Source organism: Salminus brasiliensis, chromosome 22 (assembly GCF_030463535.1).
Source record: "Salminus brasiliensis chromosome 22, fSalBra1.hap2, whole genome shotgun sequence".
NCBI lineage: Eukaryota > Metazoa > Chordata > Actinopteri > Characiformes > Bryconidae > Salminus > Salminus brasiliensis.
In genome coordinates, this window is record NC_132899.1 from 12163941 (window position 1) to 12181120 (window position 17180).

General features: G+C 39.2%; 2 protein-coding genes across 3 annotated transcripts; both read left to right on the plus strand.

The window, feature by feature from the left end:
• The first annotated feature begins 200 nt into the window (after positions 1-200).
• On the plus strand, positions 201-3204 carry LOC140544290 (epithelial cell adhesion molecule-like). Its single transcript, XM_072667758.1, has 9 exons — positions 201-261; positions 449-550; positions 983-1235; positions 1444-1509; positions 1638-1692; positions 2191-2289; positions 2374-2565; positions 2665-2709; positions 3181-3204. The coding sequence occupies exons 1-9, from the start codon at positions 201-203 to the stop codon at positions 3202-3204; spliced, it is 897 nt and encodes a 298-aa protein (XP_072523859.1).
• Positions 3205-5823: 2619 nt separating this feature from the next.
• msh2 (mutS homolog 2 (E. coli)) lies at positions 5824-16782 on the plus strand. Of its 2 annotated transcripts, XM_072666837.1 has the most exons (17): positions 6000-6038; positions 7476-7563; positions 7914-8068; positions 8203-8487; positions 8589-8735; positions 9879-10028; positions 10459-10592; positions 11677-11876; positions 12616-12725; positions 12817-12940; positions 13038-13188; positions 14253-14350; positions 14438-14683; positions 14874-15078; positions 15795-16042; positions 16129-16307; positions 16413-16782. In XM_072666837.1, exons 1-17 carry the CDS (start codon positions 6012-6014, stop codon positions 16593-16595), a joined length of 2730 nt encoding a protein of 909 aa, XP_072522938.1. In that variant the 5' UTR covers positions 6000-6011; the 3' UTR covers positions 16596-16782. The 2 variants fall into 2 exon arrangements, with proteins under 2 accessions (XP_072522937.1, XP_072522938.1); XM_072666836.1 differs by lacking the exon at positions 7476-7563 and having other exon boundaries at positions 5824-6038.
• Positions 16783-17180: the final 398 nt, after the last annotated feature.

Consider the following 17180-nt stretch of genomic DNA (forward strand, 5'->3'; position numbering starts at 1 on the left):
TAATTGTTGTGTTTCTTCACAGTAGCTTATTAATGTAATGCGTTCAGAACAGCAGCGGGCCTAGAACAGGGCTGTTCAGCTTGTTAGGTTTAATGGCTTGTCCAGAAGGTCTCCGCCCCTTTTGAATAGGGAGATTTTTCAGTGTGAAAACGCAGTGTGTCATACTGAAATGGTCAGTAAGCTGCTCTCCCCTCACTGACATGACTTCACCTGGAAACCTGGTGCTCTTTTTGTTGTTGTTCGTGGGACGATCACACGCTTGTAAGTATATTGTAATACAAACGGCTTACATTTAAAGCAGCTTGTGTCCTGTACCATTGCTAAAGGTCAGTCCCTGTTGAAAGCCGTTTTTGAGGTCAGGTTTTCCAAACTTAATTTGATCCTTTTTTACTTTATTTGTTATATTTTCATATCAAATCTTAACAACCTTCTTTTGTTAATGTTTGAGGCTCCTGTGGCTCTCTGAGCTGGGTCACTTGTGATGAACCTTCATGCCAGTGTTATATCAATGTTGGTGAAGGGCAAAGGCAAATTCTTAACTGCACTGCAGGTATGTGGTTTGTTGGAAGTATTGGTCTTCTCTGAATGTTTATACACTGTTCAGTTTCTTACATATGCAGGCTCCCGTTTGTGCTCCCTTTAAAAAGGGGTTCTTCAAGGTTCTTCATAATAAAATAATTTATTTAAAAAAAATTATATATATATATATATATATATATATATATATATATATATATATATATATATATATATATATATATATATTATTTGGATTATGGAATCATACATCTCAGACCACTGGAATGCGTAAATGCTTCTTTGACTGGTTTAATGGTTCTTCCATGAGTTAAAGAACGTATGTAGAACCCTTTTCTGCTAACTGCTAACTCTGTTTCACTTACTCTACTCAGTTTCCCAACTAATGTAAAGTTGACTTGAACTTCGACTGACCTTTTCCGTTCTCTTTTCTTTTCTTCGTCAGAGATTCCAAAATGCTTTCTGATGAAGGCAGAGATGTACCGCCTTCGACATCCTTCATCCTCGCAGAATAAGCCCACAGAAACAGCTCTGGCTGATAGCGATGAACTTTACGATCCAGATTGTGAGTCCAACGGGCTCTTCAAGGCCAAGCAGTGTAATAACATTGATGTCTGCTGGTGTGTCGACAGTGCGGGAGTGCACACCTCTGACAAGGGTGACAGAAACCTGAATTGTGATGAGCTGGTGGAGACAGAGTAGGTGTGATGCCATGTGAAATAATGGAATCAAATACTGAAGTAACTGTGTGGTTTCTAATGGTTTCTTGTGATTGCATCTCCGGTACTTTATAGTTTTTACTCTATGTTGAGTTTTACTGACTCCAAATAGCATCAGCATTGATATGAAGAAGCTGAGATTTCTGAATATTGAATGTTCTTTTTCCTCCTTTTTCTTTTTCCACAGCCAGGGTCGTAACCAGTTGAACCACAAAAAGATCAGTAAACCCCTAGAGACTTCCCCGCTGCAGAGGTGAGTTGTGGGCATCTTGTGACTTTGTTAAAGCTTTGATGTATTGTGTCTTTTCCTCATGTACAGTTAATAATAAACAAGTACCAAGACATTGTGGTGGTAATTGGGATATGGTTACTTATTTACAGTTTTCTTGCCCATGCCATTCAGGACCAGAAGCAGGTCAGCAAGATGAAGGTCAAGGTCAGAACATATTGTATCTAAAATATTAAGTTAAGCCCTTAAAGCCTGTATTTAATTTGTTTTGTTACCAAATAATAGTTATAGCATTAGGGCTAATAACTGATTAATAAACCTTGCATGTCGGGGGTTAATTATAAATTAGTATCAGTTAGTGTTATTCATTTCTGTCATATTATCCACTGCTAAACTCTAGAGGATGCTACAAAGGGTTCTGTGATACCATAGAAGAACCATTTTTGAAAGAAATGTGACTGTGAAGAAACTTTAAGTTGATAAAGAACCTTTAAAGAAAATGAACACAACTTATACAAACTGATTCTCTATGAGACACAAGAAAGGTTCTTCTATTGCATAATTCAAAGAACCCCTTATTTTGGGTACTTTCCTTCTAGATTTACGTCAAATAATGCATTTAAACATACAATAAAAACCTGTATTTACTTTCTGCTGGTAATTCTTTACTTTACACTTTACACATGCCACATTGTGTTTCTGTAGTATGATGCTAATGCCCGTCTCATCACTCTGGATTTGAAAAATGACATTGGAGATCATACACAGGACCTGTCTGGATTGGGCTATTACATGAAGGAAGATGTGAGAACGTCAGCTTACAAATATAACTATTAAAAATAAGATTATTTAGTGTGTTTATTTATTGGTGATTTTGAACTTTCTCAGATTGACCAAATGATGTTTGAGGGCACAGGTCAAAAGCTGGAGATAGACAACATTGTGGTATACTATGAGGAGGAGGAGAAGGAGGAAGAGGAGGAGGAGGCACCCACTGCTGGAATGCAGAAGCTCACATTTGGAATCCTTACGATCACTGTTGTGCTCGTCCTGGCCGCTGTTCTTGGGCTTCTCTTTCTGGTTGGTCACCATGTAAGACAGATTTCTACAGATATGTATTGTACTGTAGTGTGCATTGTTTTGCCATGTATGGAAAGCTAATTTTCCTCTCCTCTTTAGTTCCTGGTCAGAAGACAAAAGCGAGGCCAATATGAAAAGGCTCAGGTCAGTTCACTGATGATATTCTTTTTATGAATCTTCATAAAAATTATGAATAAAGTGCCTAGAGGTCAATGTCTTTCTTAATAATGAAGCGGATATTTAATATTCTATAGAATTCTTAATATTGTTGCTGTCGAGCAAACACCTTGTATCTCAAAAAGAACAGCTTTACAAGAGAAGGATCAAGTCATTTTGGAGCATTTCTATTAGTTCATTCGTCATAACGTGTGGACACAATATAAGACCTATCAACTGCCAGGTTCACATTGTGTCAGAAAGTAAAAAATAAAAAATAAAAGCAAAAATGGAGAGGCAAGGTTTTGCGTGATCTTTGTCCTAAACTTGAATTAAGAGAAAATAGCTTAAACTAAGTCAAATGAAGTGTTTATGCTGCTGTAGGAATCAGGCTGATGTACTGAGTATTGCAGATATGCATGTTTTGATTATTTTTTTGTTTTTTTGTTTTTTTGTCAGACGAGTGAAATGGAGGACATTTAGACTTTTAGCTGAACTTCCGGTCGGTGGAATCTGGAACACCTGACAACACATTGTAACAGTTTGTGTGGATTCAGATCAGGACATTTTACTCTTTCAGGTCAGCAAGATCAAGGTCAAGGTCAGGACCGGCAAAAACATATTTGACAATATATTTGAAATATTAAGTTAATCCCTTAGACCTCTGTATTTAAGCCCACACTTCATCAATCTCATAACTACATTACTGTCAAAATTAACAACACATTTCATAGGTCCCAAAGTAGAACCCTGTGGTATTCCACAAGATTAGTTACCAAATACTAGTTTCTGCATTAGGATTAATAACTGAATAATAAACATACTATGTAAGAGGTTATTTATCAATTATTTTATGTGAATTCAGACCAGGAATTTTTTCTCCTTCTGTTTTCCTCTTTGAGATGCTGTAATAAATCTAAACTGAAACTCTACTTAATACTAAATTGTAGTGTAATAAGTTGTTTGTTTGATTGTTTAAATGTGTGCTAAGAATTTATTATTATGATGCCAATTATTACTACAGTCTTATTCAGTAAGGTTCTGGATATGTGGCATTTATGTGTGGGGGATTCTAGTTTGTGCTACACTGCTCTTTCTGTACACAGATATTAAACAAGTCCATTGGAATAAATACACATAAAGTGAATGTGTTTTCTTAATCATTTACAAAGCTCTCCTCAAGGAAGCCCAGCGTTTACAGTTACCATCCAATACCTAGTTCATCCTAAGGTTAATCAGGTGAACTTAATGAACTGAACACATCTATAAGAGGTCTGGAGGTCTGAGACGTCAGCAACCTAACTTCTTCTAACTGTGTTCTTCTAACCAGCAGATCAGTGACTGCACTGACTTCTGTATTTATGCCCCCATCTACTGCAACATCTCTGAGAATGTTTAACGAAGAATTTCACTGCAGACAAACTTCTTGTGTCTATAATAAAAATGATGAACGTTTTTAATCTGTGGGTTCTTGTTTTTGCTCGATATGAAAGAGCCTTCATTTATTATGCTATTAGCCCAGGCTCTTAACTATCTGCCACACGGACTCAACTATCAACTATTTGCCACTATTAATATTACCACTATTACCTATCATTACTGCCATGACTATATTAAGTTATACTACACCATGATTTTATTTAATATTATGATTATGATCAGTTCAACAGTATAGATGGTTTGGTAACTTTTATCAATACTTAATAGTATAATCATAAATATAATCATAAAGTAATCATAAATAGTTCTATTCAGAGGAGGATGGATCGGGTCCCCCTTGTGAGTCTTGGTTCCCAAGGTTTCTTCCTCCAGCTCTGAGGGAGTTTTTCCTTGCCACTGTCGCCGTTGCTTTGCTCACTGGGGGTCTTAGATTTTTCATGTTTTTTTATGTTATTTATTTTTCTTTTTTTCTGTCTTTTACTAATTACCAATTATGTAAAACTACTGTGTGACAACAACAGTTGTAAAAAGTGCTATACAAATAAATTTGACTTAACTTGACTTGACTATTAGTCACAAAAACACAAACAAATCCCAGGTCCACATATCTATAAATTAACTATGAATTGCAGTAGTAAAGGAGTGCTATGTAACTCTTTCTGCAACTAGAGACCGCACTAGAGCACCAGCATCTCAGACCATATTCAGTCACACCTCCCTTGTCCTGCTGGCGGCCTCAGTATGGTGTTGCAGCCCAGAGAAAGCTGCTGCTTAACACAGACAAGCATTAAATAAGGACAAAGCTTTTTATAACATTTATAGTATCTCTGATAAAGAGGCAGCGATTTTGCAGAGTCTGTGCCGTGATCTTTGTGACCACTGCTTCTCCCCATGTCCTGCCTGAGTTTGTTTCTGTGTGATTTTTTTGTGAACCATGCCAAGGCCAGTTGTTGGCATCACAGCTAGCACACTCCAAGTCTGCTGAGCCCGACTGCTGGTTCTGTTTTCAGCGCGGCTCCAACCCAGCTGTTGCCCAGCTGTTAGCAATGTGGCTATCCAGCTCCAAACTTCCAAACTATTGAAAACTGTATTGTAGCAATGCATTGATTTTAGATTGATTTATAGATTTTAGACAGATTTATAGATTGGACTTTCTTGAGTAGAGGAATATTTGGACAGTGACTTTTCTTCTGCATTCTGCCATCTTCCATGCACAATGCTATGTGGGTGGTCACTGACCTGTCTCTTGGGGAGGGCCTATGTTTCCACAAGGCGGGGCTGATAGACACCTGTGGAATTAGCTAGCATTTTTATTGCTTATTGCTTATTTAATTGCAGATATCCAATCATTTTTTATTTGTAAAATTGTAATTATATAAAAGAGAGAATGTGATTAATATCAAGATGTCTTCCTGGCAGTATTTAGTCAGAAAGAGTTTATCTGATATTATTACAAATTTAAAAAAATCTGAAATAAGAGTTTTAGTAGGGGCGATGCATTACATAGATCCTTTATTTAAGTTTAGTAGTAAAAATGATGGCTTATATCGCTGGTAGCGTTTTAGATGTGCTGTAGGTGGCAGCGTTCAATCCGCCACACTGCTGCGTTAGAAGGGCACAGAGGGAGGAAGCCCCGCCCCTCGCTGTGTCGGTGGCGGGAGATTCCAGCATGGCGGTGCAGCCGAAGCAGAATCTGTCCATGGACAGCGCTTCCGAAAACGGGTTCATAAACTTCTACTTTTCTATGCCCGAAAAACCAGACACTACAGTGCGAGTGTTTGACCGTAATGATTACTACACCGTGCATGGAAAAGATGCGCTCTTTGCTGCTAAAGAAGTCTTCAAGACTAATGGAGTCATCAAACACCTCGGCTCAGGTGAGGTAGCGAGGGCTCTTGCTCAGCCAGGCGGGGACTAGAAACTTAACACTCTTACCAGCATCTCAAGCTTCTCCTTTAAAGTTCTTTTCAGAAGATTGTATCTTCTTCACCGCTTTGCAGAAATGGCTAACGCCGTTTGCTAGCTGGCCTCTTGTGGCTGGCTAACGGATTAGCTCTCACGCTGCTCGTGTCTCAAGTCGACAGTTCTGTAAACAAGGGCATCAAGCAAGTGCCCTTAAATATGCTGTGTATTATTAGCTAGTTAAGTCCTTTTTAATAGCTTATGTACCAAGTAATATGTTTCTATTCTATATATTATATGTTTTATGGCCTTTGTTACTTTAAATAAATAAATAATTAATTATAATAATTAAAAGAAAAATATCAGCCTGGAGGTAATTTAGCTACACCTCAGGCTTAAGGCCACAGTACCCCAACCAGCTAAACACAAAGATAACCTTCTAGTGTTTGCTTTTACTTTACACACACATACATACATACATACATACACACACTTATTTTATTTAATTATTAAAAATGTAAAGTTAGTTACTACTGTAAACTAATGAACTTATTATTTAATAACCAGATAATAAAATTAGATTAATGTGTCACATGTAGGGTCATATGTGGTACATCCACTACTGAAATAAAATTAAAGAAAATAATAAAATATATATATATATAATATTTGTTTAAATTATATATATATATATATATATATATATATATATATATATATATATATATTGTTTTTTGTTTCTATTTTATCTCAGTAGTGGATGTACCACATATGACCCTACATGTGACACATTAATCTAATTTTATTATCTGGTTATTAAATAATAAGTTCATTAGTTTACAGTAGTAACTAACTTTACATTTTTAATAATTAAATAAATTAAATTAAATAAAGTGTGTGTGTGTGTATATATGTATGTATGTATGTATGTATGTGTGTGTGTGTAAAGTAACAGCAAACACTAGAAGGTTATCTTTGTGTTTAGCTGGTTGGGGTACTGTGGCCTTAAGCCTGAGGTGTAAAAGACCTCCAGGCTGATTGGTTGCCCATGAGCAGTGCAGGGCGAGACCTCTTATAACACAAGTATGATCAAGCAGAGCTGCACAGCTGTGTGTGATGGTGATGGGGGGGAAATGTATGTAAATGAGTTTGGTTTCGTGACGTCATATGTGCACTGCATTTGAAAAGGCTGGTTTTAATAAGTAGTTTGCATGTTTGGACTGTAGAGTGATCAGAGCGCTTTGAGAAGTTACCCATGTTTACTACATAAGCTCTTTTATTTGAAAATGAGCAAGGAAGATTAAGCTGTGCCATATGTCAGTGTCATGAGACTTCGTGGAAGTATATGGACTGGGATGTGGTGTTGTAGTTCGTCCACTAATTTATATTTTGGGGTGTGTTGTGGAATTTAGGGGTCGACTGTACATTGGGGCAAAAACGAAGATTCAAGTATCCCCATGACTTTCGTTGAGGCTGTAGGAAAACAATCATTGATTGAAGGTGTGATTTAGTTAGTTAGTACTTTTGTTCTGTAACAGTTTTAAGCACTAATCTACACTTACCATTTACTGTAATCCCATTCCCAACCTCATTTGTGTGTGTGTGTGTGTCGACATGCAGCATTCTTGAGAATTTATTGTTCTACAGTATTTGGTCTCAGTTCTGGTCCTGGAGTAGGACTGCTTTGCGCGGTCCCTTTCCCCAGCATGCCTAATGTAACTAATGAAGAAGTCCTTCCTGTGTTGAAGCAAAGAACACTAGAGCGGGCAGGGAAGTGGTTCTCCAGGACCAGGCTTGAGAGCCACTGCTCTATTATAGTAACATTTTGCTGTGCTTGTCCTGAACTGCAGGAAGCAGGAGGTTGGAAGGTGTGGTCCTGAGTAAGATGAACTTTGAGTCATTTGTGAGGGACCTTCTGCTGGTCAGGCAGTACCGTGTGGAAGTATACAAGAATAAGGCAGGCGGCAAAAGCAGCAAGGATCATGACTGGCAAATCGCCTACAAGGTAAAAAACCAAGAGTGCCCAAAATGCCTGGTTTAGCTGTGAGTATGTAATGGAAAGTTATTTTTTACTTAATTTAATTTAAGTCCATTTATTTACACATTTTTTTCTTTGCTTGTCGTTTGCTTCTATTTTAGGCCTCTCCAGGGAACTTGACCCAGTTTGAGGAGATTCTGTTTGGTGGGGGAGGTCTGGGGGAAGGCGCTACTGGTGTGGTGGGAATCCGTTTAGGCACAGGAGGTGATGGACAGCGTGTTGTGGGTGTCGGATATGTGGACTCCACTCTCCGAAAAATGGGTGTCTGCGAGTTTCCAGATAATGACCAGTTCTCTAATCTAGAAGCTCTCCTAGTGCAGATTGGTCCCAAGGAGTGTGTGCTTCCTGGGGGCGATATGGCTGGAGATGTTGGCAAACTTAGACAGGTAACTGCTGTCCGGCATACAAATATGACTGAAGAGTGTTTACTGTGTTTGATCTCGTGATGAGGAACTGATTGTTGTTTTTGTTTGTGTTTATGCTTTAGGTGATACAGCGTGGCGGCATCCTCCTTTCAGACAGAAAGAAGACAGAGTTCACAACTAAAGACATAGTTCAGGATCTGAACCGCTTGCTAAAGGCTCGCAAGGGAGAGTCTGTGTCGAGCGCTGCACTTCCAGAAATGGAAAGACAGGTCTGTGAATTTGAGATTGGGTTTTTTAGGACACCTATCATGTATAGATATTTTTAGTATTTTAGTATCTGAATCTCATCTATTGAAAGCAGTGATTAGGGTGGCTTACAGGTGGGCAAATGTGGGATTTTTGGAATTAATATACACTATGTCCAAATGTTTAGACACATATGGAAGGCCAACATGTGGAGAAAAGAATGATGTACATATATTCCCTAAAGTGAGATGTTTTATTGTTAATATATAAACGTATATTAGATGTAAACTATATCCAGATGTTTGTGGACACCCCTTATAATAAATGACTGCATTCAGCTACTTTAAGTTGCAGTCATTACTGACACAGATGTGCAAATCCACGCACACTGTTTGTCTAGTTCCTGTTGAGAAGTACCGTCAATCGAATAGGACTCTCATCTGAAGCAGATAAACATGAACCTATTGGCACCATACTTAATGCCGGACATAAGCTAGAGGGGTTTAAAGCCCACCCAGCATTGAGCTGTGGAACTGTGTTCTCTGCAATGAGGGCGGTGCTCCATACAAAAGTTTGGGATGAGTTGGGAATGAGGTGAGGTGGCGGATCATCCCATATCTTGTCCTCACTAATGCTCTTGTCCATGTCCCAATACTTTTGTCCATGTAGTGTATACATATTTAAATAATAACAAATAATTTTTTGATATTTTAGTGTGGCAGTGCTTTCAAATTCTGGCAACATTAATAGTGAGGTGTACTTTTACAAACCAAGCTTTTCCCACATGTAAGAGATGATGTGCCCTTATGTAATTTGTCCAGGAATAACTAACCAAGAATGTGTAACATTAGTAGGCCACTTATTATTTTCTGTGCTGACATTATGCCTATTGTGTATTTCTGTCCCATGACCTGTCAAAAGAAATCAAGCAATTAGTAAAATGTTCTGCAGTTTGCACAGATCGGATGTCTGTAAATAAATCTCTTAACTCTAAGGTGCTTATTTTTAAGCTGTATCATGAATCATTTCTCATGAAGCTTTCATAGGAAACTTTAATCTCCAATTGATCTTCACAATAATTGCACACAGCTTACAGAATGTAGTCATAGTCCTACATATTTAACACGGATGATAAGTAAATGCTTTTGGTTGCTGCTTTTTTTCAGATCGCTGTGTCCTGTTTGGCAGCAGTCATCAAATATCTGGACCTTCTGTCAGATGAGGCCAATTTTGGTTCCTTCAAGATGACCGCCTTCGATCTCAACCAGTACATGCGTTTGGACAATGCTGCCGTGCAGGCTCTTAACCTCTTTCAGGTTAGACATTGCCACTGTAGTGGTCTGTTAAGTTGTTGGGTAGGATTTCTGTTTTTTATGCACAGTTCCTCTGCAGGTTTCAGCTGCAGGTCTGTAGAGCCTCCAAGTCATAATGTAGACTTGCTCAGGTGGCTGTCCCAGTTTTAAGCCTCTAAGCCATGTTTAAGAGTTGCTTTGGCAGCGACCCAAGTAACCTCTGAGCCACAATGCAGGGGTGTGTAGACAGCATGCATCTCAACTGAGCCGTGGTGGAAAGTCTTAATTGGTCTAACAGAACAAACCAAAACTGATATGAAACAGCAGACAGTTCCTTAGCCTTGCACCAGTGTACTTGCATCTGATCACTTAGGTATAACGCTGCAGTTTATTCTCTATGATGCGTTTTTCTCACTGATAAAGAATGGTCTAAAGCATTTCTGTCCCCTTCTAGGGTGGTTCTGATGATCCTACAGGTACCCATTCTCTGGCAGGGCTGTTGAACAAGTGCCGTACTCCTCAAGGCCAGCGACTGGTCAACCAGTGGCTCAAACAGCCTCTGATTGACAAAAACAAGATTGAGGAAAGGTGAGGATCTAAAACTATTGACATGGACCAGCTGGCGTTTGAGTATGACCAAAATACCAAAAGTGTAGTTTAGGTGTATGCTGTTCTTCATGATGGAGAGACAGCGAGGCAGACACCCCCAGTTCTTATGCTGTTAACCAAGAGCTGTTTAGCCAATTCTCTGCCGCTGTCCAGCTAAATACCCCCATCTAGTGGTGTGAATTGGTATTGCACACTACCAGTGTTTTCTATTGCACATAAGATAAATTCTGCACAGTGTGAACTTAAGTATATATGGGGTGTCTATTATTATGTCCCTGGCTTAATTATTTATCCATTATGGATTTTCTGATATAGAAATGCACCGTACCTCATTATAGCATGTCCACATTCCTAAGTTGCTGGCTTAAATGGATGTGCAGCAGCTTGGAACATCATGGCACATTATGCTTCTGTATTAATGGTGACCGGCCAGCTCTGCTCTTTTATCAACAGAGGGATAATTAAGCCACTCAAAGGGACTTTCCCAACCCAGAGATACACTATATGTCCAAATGTTTATGGATACCCCTTCTAATGCATGCATTCGGCTGCTTTAAGTTGCACCCATTGTTGACACAGATGTGCAAATGCACACATCTACATACACATTGTCTAGTACCTGTAGAGGAGTATTGCCAGTAGAATGAGAGACTCAAAGTGGTATGAAGTGGAACTGTATTTTCTAGGATGATTGTGCACCATCCAGTACCTTTGGGAGGAGTTTGGGTTAGAGGAAAGCAAGTAGAAAGCCTTCCTTGATTTCAGAAGAAACAATGATGGCCTTACTTTTGCCTGTATAGTGTATGTGTTCAAATGGAATCTGACTGCTGATCCATTTGCTGATATTGTAGTGTAATGGTGGAGCTTTCAAATTGTGCACTTACCATTTGTGTATGCGGTTATGTGTTTAAATGGTCCTTGTTAGTAAACACTTCATTATAATAACTAATTTTGCAATTAAACAAATTATCTAAGGGAAATATAGAATGTTATGGAATGTGTAGTGTATGATATAATGTAGTGTATGGTGGAAATATTTTATTTATTTTTTTTCTGTTTACAGGCTAGACCTTGTGGAGAGTTTTGTAGAGGATTCAGAGCTGAGACAAAGCTGTCAGGAGGACCTGCTGCGGCGCTTTCCTGACCTGAACCGTCTGGCTAAGAAGCTCCAGCGGCAGAGTGCCAATCTGCAGGACTGTTACCGGGTTTACCAGGCTGTGGGCCAGCTGCCGGGTCTTGTGCTGGCCCTTGAGAGGCACACTGGTAAGATGATGAATCTTTTATCCATTGTGCAGTTCTCTGAATCATTATTGCATTTGTGATTCAGTTTTGTTGATATTCTGTTCATATAAAATCCTATAAAACATTTATTGATCACAATAATTTATTTCTTCCTAATAATTTTCTATAGCATTCAGTTAAAACAGAATTGTACAATTTTTTCTGCATCATTCAATTGCTGAATTGATAAAAGCCATGGTTTCAAAGTTTTTATGTGAAATGCTGAATTGTAGAGGAATGTTAGATTGGATTTCCTTTCCTTCAGTTTCGCTATATGAAATGTTGATAATGGTAAAATAGTGGAAAAAATGTGTGATGCGTAAAAGCATCACAAAACTATTGGAAAACCTCTTGGATATCAAGTAGTGTATTCATAACCATTTTATGTAAAATGTGATGTACGTTTAAGAAGCATAAAACTCCTGGATGCACCACTCCCTTCATTACCACTGTGAACAATTTAGACAGTCCTCTAGAACATAACTGCATGAAACCACTCTGAGAGACTTACATTTTAATAACTTGCAGAAATGTAGAAGTGGTGGAGTTGGGGAACGCCAGCAACTTTGAGACCTTCAATTAGTTCAGTTCAATTACAGTTAGAACTTCATTTCCAACAACAAAAAAGGTAGAATGCTTTTCTTAGGGCCTTAAATAGCTTGGTCTGTTATTTTAATGTACGTACTATTGCATTTACTGAATCTTTTCCTACCACTGACAGGAAAGCATCAAGTCCTGTTGACTGGGGTGTTCATTTCACCCTTCAATGACCTCGTCTCAGACTTCTCCAAGTTTCAGGAGATGATTGAAACCACACTGGACATGAACCAGGTCAGCTAATGATATATAGCATCCCTGCTGTTCTGTACATTGTGTTCTTTTTGCAGTTATGCTGTTAATGCTCATGATGGTCTTCCTGCAGATTGATCACCACGAATTCCTGGTTAAGCCCTCATTTGACCCCACATTGAGTGAACTAAGGGAGAGCATGGACCAGCTGGAGAAAAGCATGCAGTCTGCTCTCAACAGTGCAGCTCGTGAGCTTGGTGAGAATGACCTGTTATCTTTAACCTTCTCTCTTTGTTGATCTTTTCACATACTGCTGGATTTCCTCCTCAAGCCTTTTTCTTGACTGTGCTGCAGGTCTGGATGCAGGCAAGACAATGAAGCTGGAATCCAATGCACAGATGGGCTACTACTTTCGTGTCACCTGCAAAGAGGAGAAGACTCTGCGCAATAATAAGAAGTTCACAACTCTTGATGTGCAGAAGAATGGAGTGCGCTTCACCAACAGGTGAGGAATTGGTTGTTATGATGAGTTTAGGGTAATTTTGATTGAGCATGATCTTGATAAACATGCTGCTGGTTATGCTATTGAGATAAAGGTCCTCAACATCAGCTTTGTAATGATCATCAGCACAATAAATCCGAACACTAGATAGCAGTGTTGTAGAAGCCCTTTGAGCTTCAAGTATGGCTCGGCTTGACCCGCCATCCCTTAAGATTGAAGCGGCCAGGCTTTTTTCTGTCCTGGCACCGAAGTGGTGGAACGAACTTCCACTGGGTGTCCAAATGCCGACTGAAGACTCACCTCTTCCAAGAGTACTTGGGTGAAGAGTAGAGTATCATGGTCTCTATATTGACTTAGAGATATCTTTGAATTTTTTTGTCTATTCAAACTAGCTGAGGTTATTGTTGAGTAAATAGCGAAGCACTTTTGTAAGTCGCTCTGAATAAGAGTGTCTGCCAAATGTCATAAATGTAGTCTGAGCCCTCTAATTGCATAATTTTTGTAAAAAAAAAAAAATTATTTTTTATTTAATTGACGTTACATTACATTTATGGCATTTAGCTGACACTCTCATCCAAAGCAACTTGCAAGATTACTCATGTTACAGCGGTGGGTCAATGCAGTGTAAAGAGTCTTGTCCAAAGGTGTGGTGCACCACTGTTGCGCCACAAAAACACAGTATATCAATATATCATGTTGCTTACAGTATCACAAAATATTAAAATAAATTGATTCATAAACCTGTATTAGATGGGTATTGTATGGCCAGGTTCTTGTCAATGCACAGCCCTAATAGGGATGCACTGTAATCAATCATATTGGTTTTGGTAGATAATTGCTTAGGTCTGCATCGGGCAGATGAGTAGATGTGTAATGTTTTAATCTGATATTTATTTTACTCCAGAAAAAGCTCCATTCAGCATATGCTAAAATGAGCTGAAAAGTTCCCATATTCATATTCACTCTGTCAAGTTTTACTGTACTGAAAAACTGTACTCTGTACTCCTTATTTACTCATGACAAAATTTGTATGTAATTTCAATAAATCTGTTGACTCCACCTTGCAGTAAGCTGAGTTCTCTGAATGAGGAATACACTAAAAACAGGGAGGAGTATGAGGAGGCTCAGAATGCCATCGTTAAAGAAATAATCAGCATCGCTGCAGGTGAGGAGCATGTCTGTGTTTGTGTCAGTGATTCTGTCCCTTTGTACACTTTCATTGGAAAAACTGGTATCTGTATTTGTACTGTAGGCTATGTGGAGCCACTGCAGACACTGAATGAGGTGATTGCCCAGCTGGATGCTGTGGTCAGCTTTGCGGTGGTGTCCCATGCGGCGCCTGTGCCTTATGTGAGACCAAAGATACTGGAGAAAGGCAGTGGAAAGTTAATCCTGAAGGGATCTCGACATCCTTGTGTAGAAGCTCAAGATGATGTGGCCTTCATCCCCAATGATGTGACCTTCACTAAAGGAGAACAGATGTTCCACATTATTACAGGTTCTCCATTATTTGATCATTCAATTTTATGGTTCATTGAAGCTGATGATTATGATAGTATGGCCATTGATAAAGGATGTTGGAGATATTGTATGATGTTGGGTACAATATATAATATGTAAATATCTTTATAAAGCACAAATATATTCTATTAAAATTTTTACACTGCAATGTTTTGTCCTCTTTCTAGGTCCAAATATGGGTGGTAAATCCACGTACATCCGTCAGGTGGGTGTGATTGTGCTTATGGCGCAGATTGGCTGCTTCGTGCCATGTGATGAGGCTGAAGTGAGCGTGGTGGACTGTGTGCTGGCCCGTGTGGGTGCAGGGGACAGCCAGATCAAAGGGGTGTCCACCTTTATGGCAGAAATGCTAGAGACTGCTGCTATCTTACGGTCAGTACCTAGGAAAGCTCATTCTCTTTAGTTTCTTTTAAGGTTATTATTATTAATTATAAGATTCAGGATATCAGTGCTGGCTTAAATATAATTTTATACGCTTTGAATACATACAGATTAATGAAACCTCCCTTGAAAATGATTTAGATTTCATAATTAACCATAATTTCAAGTATGGTTGTTACTACAGTTTAAAATACGCCAACAAGCCAAAACACCATTGAGACCATGGGGTTGGGGACTGGTCTGCAGCCATGCAGCAGGGTGTGATGCACTGTGTGTTGTAAGCTGTTTCTCCCTTAACCTTCATTGAAGATTTTGGAGACTTGTCAAACCAGCCCTTCTGCTGGCTCCACCTAAATGGGATGGCCTATGTTGCCCTCACCCAATGCCTCACCCAGCCTTTCACGCCCAATACTTGCATGCCAATTTTGAATTTGTCCTTAGACCACAAAGGAGCACCCCACAAATCAGTTGTCTGGCCATAACAACCATTGTCAGTTGCTCAGGTCTTTCTGACCATTTCTACTGCATCCAACATGTTGACTGTGAGAACCTACTGTTCAGTTACTGTCCGACATGGCGGTAACATGTACACTATCTGGTCCTGTTTTTTTTCTTTTAATCATGAGCATACATTTCAGTTAATTATCAAGTGTTGTGTTTTTAAGCTGATGTGTTTGATCCCTTTTTTTTTTCCCCCAATCTCTCAGTTCTGCCACTGAGGACTCTCTGATCATAATTGATGAGTTGGGCCGTGGCACGTCCACATACGATGGCTTTGGCTTGGCTTGGGCCATCTCGGAGTACATTGCCACACGTCTCAAATCCTTCTGCCTTTTTGCTACTCACTTCCATGAGCTGACTGCTCTGGCACAGCAAGTGCCTACGGTCTACAACCTCCACGTCACTGCACTGACTACTGACAGCACTCTTACCATGCTCTACAGGGTGAAAAAGGGTGAGGTGGATTTGTTCCTAATGTACAGTAGACAGTCGGTTCATTAAGTGTCCGTTTCCTCATTCGGAATTCCTTTACTTTATTAGGTGTGTGTGACCAGAGCTTTGGGATTCATGTAGCCGAGTTAGCTAACTTTCCCAAACACGTAATTGCTAACGCACGAGAAAAAGCTCTGGAGCTTGAGGAGTTCCAGAACATCTCCAGAGTTGATGAGGAAGGAGCAGACGCAGGGCCCGAAGCCAAGAAGCGCTGCCTCGAGAAACAGGTAGGCAATTTTGAGTGGTTTTTATGTGTGTACTCTGCAATTTTGTGACCGCCTTTTTTTTGCAATAGCTAAAAGCACATTTCTCTTGTGGTAATTTACTTGTAGGAAGGAGAGAAGATCATTGAGTCTTTCCTGGCTAAGGTGAAGTCGCTGTCAGTTGAGGGCATGACTGATGAAGCCATCAAAGCAGAGCTGTGTAAACTGAAGGCTGATGTGGTGGCTCAGAACAACAGCTTTGTTAATGAGATTGTTTCCCGAGCAGCGAATGTGAAGATGGTTTCGTTATAACTGAGAACTGTGTAGAGGCTTGGATGCACAATTTGGATTTCCACCGCTTTGTGATGCACAACCTATAGCTTAAGAGTATTTTGTATTTCATAACTGTTCTTTCTGTGTTTTTTCCCTGTATGTAGAGACTACTGCCTGTCTTCCAGCTTTTTTTTCTTATAGTAAACACATTCTTCCTATTTGTATTTTGTTGTTGTGTGCTGTGATCATTTAGTGCTTTATTATAGAGCAGAGTTGTTTTGAATGAAATTTTGCCATCTAGTGGATGAATCATCATACGTCCTAGAACTGGCCGTGCCTATTCAAATAGTAGTAGTTTTTTTTTTTTTTGGTTTTTTTTTTTTGTCCCATCTAAAAATACAACAGTAAGACGGTTGCACTTAAAATAACAAAACAACGATTTCAGATTTTGCCACCAAATAATGTTTCTATGGGATTTGTTTTACTAGATATTCTAGTATCTGCATATGCTCCAGATACATCCTGCAGTTAGTCATTTAAACATGTTTTTCACAAATACAATATTGTTTGACAGTTAATACTGCATAGATTTGGATCTGTTCTGATTGGGACTACACTTTGATA

What these genes read in the sequence shown, in the direction of transcription:
- LOC140544290 (XM_072667758.1), top strand. Translation starts at nt 201, where the DNA reads ATGACTTCACCTGGAAACCTGGTGCTCTTTTTGTTGTTGTTCGTGGGA. An exon ending in GCTATTACATGAAGGAAGAT is followed by an intron (nt 2,290 to 2,373) that starts GTGAGAACGTCA and finishes GAACTTTCTCAG; the next exon opens with ATTGACCAAATGATGTTTGA. An exon ending in TTCTTGGGCTTCTCTTTCTG is followed by an intron (nt 2,566 to 2,664) that starts GTTGGTCACCAT and finishes TCTCCTCTTTAG; the next exon opens with TTCCTGGTCAGAAGACAAAA.
- msh2 (XM_072666836.1), top strand. Translation starts at nt 5,831, where the DNA reads ATGGCGGTGCAGCCGAAGCAGAATCTGTCCATGGACAGCGCTTCCGAA. An exon ending in AAAAACAAGATTGAGGAAAG is followed by an intron (nt 10,593 to 11,676) that starts GTGAGGATCTAA and finishes TTCTGTTTACAG; the next exon opens with GCTAGACCTTGTGGAGAGTT. An exon ending in CAGTGCAGCTCGTGAGCTTG is followed by an intron (nt 12,941 to 13,037) that starts GTGAGAATGACC and finishes ACTGTGCTGCAG; the next exon opens with GTCTGGATGCAGGCAAGACA.